Source organism: Buteo buteo, chromosome 16 (genome assembly GCF_964188355.1).
Source record: "Buteo buteo chromosome 16, bButBut1.hap1.1, whole genome shotgun sequence".
In the NCBI taxonomy this organism is placed as follows: Eukaryota; Metazoa; Chordata; class Aves; order Accipitriformes; family Accipitridae; genus Buteo; species Buteo buteo.
Genome location: NC_134186.1, coordinates 27,981,110 through 27,989,887, shown reverse-complemented (window position 1 = coordinate 27,989,887; position 8,778 = coordinate 27,981,110). Strand labels below are relative to the sequence as shown.

General features: G+C 42.0%; 1 protein-coding gene across 1 annotated transcript; it reads right to left on the bottom strand.

Moving 5' to 3' along the window:
- Positions 1-457: 457 nt before the first annotated feature.
- On the bottom strand, positions 458-4,391 carry FADD (Fas associated via death domain). Its single transcript, XM_075048269.1, has 2 exons — positions 3,875-4,391; positions 458-3,400 (listed from the first exon to the last, which is right to left on the bottom strand). Exons 1-2 carry the CDS (start codon positions 4,173-4,175, stop codon positions 3,114-3,116), a joined length of 588 nt encoding a protein of 195 aa, XP_074904370.1. The 5' UTR covers positions 4,176-4,391; the 3' UTR covers positions 458-3,113.
- Between the last annotated feature and the right edge of the window lie 4,387 nt (positions 4,392-8,778).

Below are 8,778 nucleotides of genomic sequence, written 5' to 3'. Positions count from 1 at the left end.
TTCTATCAATTTAACTTCTGAACACATCCTCTGAAAGCCTGGACAGGTTTAGAATAAGCTATAAGCTGTGTTTTTAATTAATTATAAAACAAATACAACGTCCTTACTACAGAAGAGGAAACAATCGGAAGGCACTAACTCACAGAAGGCTTTTCTCCCATGCATGTGCTGCACTGCGACTCAATTTTAGGCTCCTGAGGGCTGGCAGAGTGTTTTTTTCTTACACTTCCCCGATTCAAATGCTGCTCCTGCTAGGAAAACTACAGCCTTCTTAGTACTTCTGAGAAATTCAATGACAAAGCTTTTTGCCTTTTTTTTTTTTGTTTGTTTGGTTTTTTTGTAATGTTCCAAGAAGTAACATAATGCCTGCTTAGCACCACTCCTTGCTTTAAAAGCATCCTTAACATTTATCTTCTCCCAATTAGAGATCTCAGCATAGACAGCAGTCCCATAATATAAAAAACCAGTCCCATTTCTTTTAAGGAAGTATTCTTTTAATGAAATTGTGCACAAAATTATACAATATAAAACTTTAATTCAAGTTATAAAAATATTTATATTTGAGTCCAAAATACTTGTGTTGAAATTAAAACATTGCTAACTAGATCACAACACAGTTCCTTACAAATCATACCCTTTTCCCTTACCCCTCCCCCCAATAAAAAGTTTTTGTTCCCTTTGCTCCATTTTGTTCCATTTGCTTTTGTTCTCACATAATCAACTTTTTAATCACTAATAAAAAGTTTTTAATTGGCCCTGAGGTACTGCACAGATTGGTGCAGTCTAGGTCATTGCTTTCATACACAGCAAAACATCCACCATGTACAAATCCTTAAAGAAACAAGAGGTTTTTATCTTCTGAGGCAGAATATTTCTTGTAGCTGATGAGCGCTTGGCTACAACTAACAAGTTATTTCTACTGATTCTTAAAATATCCTGGTTATATGCAGTAGGCAGTATACTTCTTTTCATATTCCAGATAAATCTATCTTCTGTGAACCAGGAGACTTATTACAAGTGGATAAGAAAAACATGTTACTGGACAGATTGAACTTGGAACTGTTGCAGAGCTGTTTCACCACAAACATAACATCTTGCTAACTTGACTTCTACTCCACTCTACTCACAAAGATTGCTTAGAGGCACGATGGAAAAAAGTCTGAAGCAATCATTTTCTTTAAGTACTGTAGAACGAAGACTGTATCTATTAAACAAAAACCTCCAAAACACTTGAGCTAGTCATTTAGCTGAAGTGTAGTGCTGTATCTGCTACTGGAAGTCTGGAATTGACAATCAATACTGACAAGCATTGGAGCCAGTACTTCAAGAACTGTACCTGCCCAAAAGGCAGACAAGTGGGAACTTCTGTATTACCCATTGCTCCTTTGCTTGGATACTATCACTGACATTTAGTATACTACGATTAGAAAAATACTTGGAAGAATCATTAAGGAAAAACCTTAATGAAAAGATAAGTTCATACTACAGCAGTTTCCATTAACTACAATCAAGTATTCAAGTGTTGTCATCTAAACTAGAGGCACCAACTGCAACAAAAACTTGAAAATTATCAATGTCGCACCATTTATGCAGAGTAGTGGTATATTATATGCTGACACCTGGCCTTCACAGTAATGGCACCATGTAAAAGAACTTGAAAGGAGCTAAAAGTCACACAGGTACACAAAAAGAAGCCTCTTCAAGTATCTATTTATGTAGTTAGAAGGATGTTTGCAGTAACAATCAATCCTACTCATTCAAGCAATAATGATTTCAGAGGACTTTCCCTGCCTTGCATAGGGGATAGTCCCCAGAGGCCTCTACAGCCCTGCATGTCTTAGAGCTTGTGCAATTTTTCCAGCCTTAGGTTCGGTGTGAAGGCCATTTTTTGAAGTCTGTTCCAAATTAAAGCTGAAAGCTGAATCTGGTCTCGTTCATAAACCCTCCTTCCTCTGCAAGTTGCTTACAACCACATTCAAAAAATGTCAAGGAACAGGAATTAACTAGAAAATTGCAGAGGACTTGGAAGAGGTATTGGATCTGGAGCAACCTTTGAAGAGAACAAACTGTGGCAAAAGACAGCTGATCTTCATAGCATATCCCTAGAGAAAAGACTATACTATGTATTTGCTCTCAGTAGGCCTTCACACCTCTCCGCTCAAAAGAAACCAATTTGTTTTCAAGGTTTTTGTTACAGTACAAAATTTTGTTACCAAGAGCACAGATAACTGCAGCTTACTTATGAGGTGAGCTGCCAATTCCAGCAGACATGACCAGACTCTGTGACGTAGGTTAGGAAAGGATTCCTAGTAAAGAATCTTAAAACATTCACAGCAGTAAAAAGAGGCTGCTGTAAACATCTGTGAGACACAATTTCTTTGATAGTTTCAGAAGAACACTTCCTTCAGGATGATGAAGGCATCATTGATAGAGACATTTGATTTCAACTAGTTCATTTTCAACCTAGGCACATTTTCTGCCAAGAAAAAGCCACCATAATAGTAAACAGCCCTCTTGCACTGCAGTCTTGCACTGCAGACTGAGTTACAGTCATCTTAGTATCCCTTTTTGGAGAGCAAATGTATTCAACAAATTATGGAAGGTATTATCTTCTGCTACTCAAAAAGAAAACCCAGTACACACCTAAGGAGTCTACTCCTCTCACACTAGTTATACTAGGCCACAAAAAAAATTAGAAAATATCTAAGCTCCCCACTTTTTTACAGTTTTTTACAGAAATTTTACAGTTGCCTCCAAAGTGTCCCACGGATATATTTCCAGAGAAAAGATATCTGCAAAGTACCTGCAGTAGAGCAAATCTTGTTTTCAGGTGAGTGGTAGAACAAAAGTGTGAGAATTTCTACAAAATGGAGTTTATGTCTTCTAAAAGTTAAAATCTCTTAAAGGAAGCATCAAACTACAAAGCCTCACCTGAAAAGAATTTGGTTTTATGTTAATCTTCATCTGACCACAAATCAGCCTATTAAGGCACATAAATTAATGGCAGAATAAGTAACAGAACCAATGATATTGATCTTGGTTCAGAAGAGTAGAAGGCACTTTTACTTTTTTCATTCATAACTGTGGGACATTAAAGTGTTTTTATATTGATTTCACTTGGTTCCAGTGTTCAGTAGCAAGAGCTTCTGTTCAACTCTGTCTGCCACCAAATTCATATTACGGTCCCGAAGAGCTTTTATTAAGTCAGCTGCCTTTGCATCTTTTCCCTTCCATTTCTGCCACTCTCGAAGTGACTGAAACAACTGTTCACGCAAGTTAAATGGATTGGCTGCCACTATTCTGTCCATTTTTACTTCAGAAAGGCCAAGTTCTCGTATCAGCATTCTCCAGTCTCTCCCGACATTTTCACATATGACTTCAATAGCTACCTTCTGAAGACCTGAAATAGCAGAAAAGTATCAAGTTAGTGATGGATTTACTAAGAAATGGGAGAAAATTTTTACAAGTTGGGGGTTGGTTTTTTTTTGTTTGTTTGGTTTTTGTTAGCAAAATGCTACCACTTTCGCTGCATTGCACATACTGAAAGTCACACCACGTTCTGAAAAGCTGCTGGATATACTCAGAATCTCAAGTACCTAGCACGATTTCCAACCGACCATTCAATAGAAAAAGGAAAAAAATTTCCACCCCAGAAAGGTGTTTGCAGCATAAGCCGCCTCACGGTCCATTTCCAGGGTACGACGCAGTCCCCTGCAGCAGTTAGTAGCAGAAGCACCCTCAGCAGTGGGCTCAGCTACAGGAGGCAACTGAGGGCAGCCGTGCTCCGTGTTTGCTCTAAGCATACCCACAGCTAGAGGATGCGTACAGATTTGCTGGGGAGGGAGGGGAGGAATTAAAAAAATAATCCACCTACGCTTTTCATGCACATCGGGTTCATCATCAGGATCATTAACTTCTCCTTCTTCTACGAACTGCTGTAGCTGTGAGACCAAATCTTCTCTTTTAATGCTCTTAAGCAGGCCTTCAAGAAACTCTACCTTGTCGCTTGTAATCACCTGCTGCTCGAGAAGGATGGTGAAGAGCTCGATACCACTTCGGACAGCCTCCAGCTTCCTTTTCCCAATTTTCCCCCGGCAGAGAAACTTCAGGGAAGAAAGCTCATTGTCCGACAAGCTCGAGGAGAATGAGTGCAGCAAAGTAAAAAACGGATCCATGGTGCCCAGGCCTCACACCGCAACCACCACCAGGCCCGGGGCGGGACACAAGCCGCGCGGTAAAGGGCTAGCGGAGCCCCCGTCCCCACCCTCCGGGGGCGGACTGAGGTCCTGTTTTCACACAGCGGCTTCCCGAGAGGCCAGAAAGAGCGGGGAGACCCGACCTGACCCGGCCCGGCCGCGGCGCCGCCGCAATGGCGGAGGGCTGGCCCCGGCCCGCCGCCCGCCTCGGCCTTGCCCGGAAGTCACGTGACGAGGGCGGCAGCGGCGCCAAGGTTCCCGCCCGCCCTAAAATGGCGGCGGCGCGAGCGGTTCTGTCACGGCCGGTTCTGTCAGGGCCGGCCGCTGCCCTCGGCGCCGGTTCGGTTGGTGTTGGGAACCGTGCGGTGCTCAAAAGCCCTCGGAGGCGAACGGGCTTGTTTTGTGATGCCGAGTAGAAAACGTGCGTTGGAGCCGAGCTCGGCACGGCCGGTCTAACGCTGTGCAGGAGGAGCAGGGCCGGCTCCCGGCGCCTCAGCCCTGGCCGAGCCCTAAGTTGAGGGAGCTGTGGGTTCCCCGTTTAATACAGAATTAGTGGACTTCGTGTGAGCACCTGCACCTACAAGGGTTACTTTTTTTTTTTTTTGCGAAAGGGGAAAAGGAGAAGTACAAGGACGAAAGGACTCGCTCGACGAAGAGCAAGAAAGGCGACGTTGGAGCCCTGCTCCCAAAGAAACACTAGTGCCGTGGGGTTCCTCCATGGCAGCTGCCCAGGAAAACAGCTTCTGCCCTCTGTGCATGGCCTCGGCTGCCCCCGGAGACCCCCCCCACCTTCTCCTGGAAACACGGGGCTTGCAGCCTGGGCTTTGTTCCTCACAAAGATTATTTGTGACATAAAATAACTCCTGACCTTTAAAAGGGAAGAAATAGGGCAAGTATTAAGTCCCTGTATTTTAAAGGCAATTTTTATACAAGGTGAAAGGTTGTGAACTTCTCTTAAGTGGGAAGGTTCAAGTTCATCTCATTGTTTTGTAGGTCCCCAAAGTTCAGAAAAATCGTAATGTTTTTTCTTCACAGCACGTGTAGGTAGTTCAGAGATTTCCTTGTTCCTTCTGTGAACACTGGGATGTTGATTCACCAAGCTACCCCATTACTAAATTGTTTCCAGTACAGCCTTTAAGTTATTATTGTTGCAACACACAAATAGACCTATGGTCCTTGTCATAAAAAGATTGCTGTCTCAGATACACGCACTTAAGCGTTATCATCTTCCGCATCTCCTTCTCCAGTCTCACATTCCAACGTGAGGAACAACTCCTACTCCCAAAATATTTCCAAAACTCCCACAGGCACAAGCCCTCCTTAGATAAACCTCTAGATTTTCAGCATCCTGTTTCAGTCTGTTATGCAGAGCTAGGCTTACACATGGTCGAGAAAGCCATTATATGGAACTGGCTACACGCATGAAGCCCATCTGTGCAGCCACAGCAGTGGGCACAACAATATAAGAAAATACGTATTTCATACTAAATACAAGATTTGTTTCCCATATAATCCTCCCACGTTATGTGAACTTTGGGCAGCCTCATATCCTCCAAGGAAGCATTCCCTTAAAATAATTTCCTTTGCTACAGCATTAGCAATGTTTTCTTTGATTTTTAACCGGATAATCCCAAAATTCACAATAAATTTGGGACTTCCATCAGCCTCCTTTCCCCTCCCATGCCTTATGTTCTTCATCCAGGAAAGATGTCGGGGTATCTAATCTGACAACCTTAAAAAGCAGCTGATGTGCATATTACTCCCAGTCTCTCAGGTAAAATATTAAACCTGTTTAAAAAAAGAGATTTTTGTTTAGTCCCTAAATGATGCAAATTGGAGGAAATGAACCTGTTGCAGGGTCTCATGGTAAAGTAAACAGCGAGAGGAACTGGCACTAAGAATTTGAGCTGGGATGAGTTGTGCCTGAGTTGAGAGATGTATTTTCTTCCTGCAGGCCTGAACATACTTTAAACTGAAGGAAAGAACATTAATAAAAAGGGTAGTGTGATGCCAAGGAGAAATATATTTGCAGTGTGTGGATTAATTTAGAAAGCAGATGTAAGCCCTAGTAACATTACAAGAAGTATAAGATCCAGTTAAATAAAATCTCATTTTAATTTTGCCAAGGAAGAGAACTACAAAATATGAGGACCCAAATCATGTGATGCATAGTTTGTGGCTGGTGATGGCAGCCGGCCGAATTCAGAGACAAGGCTATGTGATGAAAGTCTAAATCAGTGTGATTTATACCTTTATTCTCTATCCCTTGACATGCAACTGAAAGCAACAGCAACTGAGATTTTAATAGGTTCATAGGAATTTAGCTGCCAGATTCAGCACTGATGTACGAGGAGGCGTGAAAGCAATTCCATACGTTAGTGTAATTCTAAGGGAGTCTAAATTAGTAACAAACATGGAACTAAAAGATACAAATCATCATTTAATTAAGATATAAATCATCGCTTAAATGCTTTTAAACTCACTCTTAATGCCTGGCATAGTGATTTAGTAGTCCCTTTTATTATGTCTGAATCTGACCCATTAACTCTACTTTGACACATTCACAGATTAAAATACCCGAGCAACTTGCTTTCCTCCAGTTATTTCCTTTGAAAGCAGTTCATGAGACTTTAGCAAAGAAAGTATTTGCCAAGGTCAACAGATCATAACCGCTCCACATCAGAATAAAACTTAATAGAAATGATTTATTCGACTAGCTCAGATTTCAGTGGTAAGTTTCTCAGAAATTTAAGTGCTATGAATGATCCAGTTCCTAACCAAATAATTTAGAGGTGTCTTGAGGCAAGACGATTCCTTGCAAAATACTGCAGAGGGAGCTCGAAGCCTGGGAGTGTTTCAACCTGAGCATTTCGACTTTATGGTCTTTGCTGGAGGAGCAGGGCAAAGAGAGAAAAAACCGATTCATTTCTGCTGGGCCTTCAGTGAGGAGTTGCTCACCAGGACATTCAGGCAACAAACACCCATTTAGAGACTGCGGACACGAAACGTCGAAGCCCGTGGCTGCCTTTTGCGAGGCCTGTGCGCCATCACGTAACGTGAATAAATGTGGGGTGGCTGAAAGTTTGCTTGAGAGGGTTCACGACTTATTAAACAGCTGCTTTAGAAAGTGGTATATTAATCCACATGCCCTGAATAGTAAACATTTTGGTAAAATGTATGTGGCTGTACTGAATCACAGGTGACTGAGATGAGTTTGCCTGGAAACTTTGGAAGATGCTTTGTGTTTTCCAGCCAAGGCAACCTACATTTCTGGCTGGCCCATCTTCTTTGCTCTAGCATCGTACTCTGATCTGCTGTGGGGCTGTGGAAATGTCTGACAGTTTCTGCAGGTGCTGCAATCTCTCTGATGTAATCTGATTTTGCTATTAGCGCTCATTAACAAGTATACGAGTTGCTGAGTCCACCTTTGATGACTGTTTTCTCTATTACTGTCAAGCAACTTACTCTTGATATGACAAATAGCTTTCTGTAAATATTAATAGCTCGCCTCCTCTTTTCAGCCAGACCCTTTTCTCTAACAAGGGATGTGCTTGCAGCCTGCTGTTGACACACCAGCACTAGTTTCAATCTAGTGATTTCAGATGCTGATTGCAACATAGCTACTCCAGCACAGTTCATGGCATGCTCCAATCAGAGATGGTAACGTGGATATTCAAAGAAACTCTACATTGGTAGAGTTTCTGGTGTTAATACATGTATTCTTCTTCTTTGCTTTTGTTCTGAGCTACATACCTACTGCTTGTACATACTTTGCTTACTTTTGATAAGTTTTAAAGCTTAAATCGCTGCTGTTAGTCAGTCCTGTTGCATGAGGTAAAGCTCTGCTCCCGGGTTTGTAAGGTGCAAAGATGTGCTCCTGTAGGACTTCCTGCATGGTTTTACAGAGCAGAGAGACGTGACTCAATGGATCAGGACTGTATCTTGACAGACTTGATGGTGTAGTTGCTTTAAATAATATGTGGGATGAAGAGATAGTCAATACGTATCTTCAGAGGCAGGAGCTGGAATCAAGTCAAGGAGAGCTTGCTGGTCTGCTGCTGTTTCTTTACAAGCTGCTTAATGGTACTTATTAAATTGCCTGTGCTGATTGTCCAGGGGAAGGTAGAATTGCCAAAGGGGTATTTTTTTTCTTTTTTTAGCAAGGGGAAGGAAAAAGGGGAATATTCATACAGTGGAGGTGGCATCAAAATTCAAAGCATTCCATTGTGATAAGAGAAATCTATATGCTGATGCACACCCTGCAGGTGGAAGGCACGGTGCTTTCAAAAGCCCCATAACTAGAGAGGGGGGTACTCTTGCCTTTTTGACGGAGTAATGAGAAACATGATGGGATACAGTTTCTAGTTGCCTGAGACCATAGGAACTGGAGTATTTAGGAGGTAGTGTGTTTTTAAATGAAGTGGCTTTGATAACTTTTGTAACTTATCAGTAAATTCAATCGCAAATAACCCAGGGTGAATTTAAAATTCTCATCCCTGACAGTTCTGAGACACAGGTTGGACAAACTTCTTGGCATAGACTAAATATATTTAATCCTGTCTCAGTGCTGAGAAATTGTTTC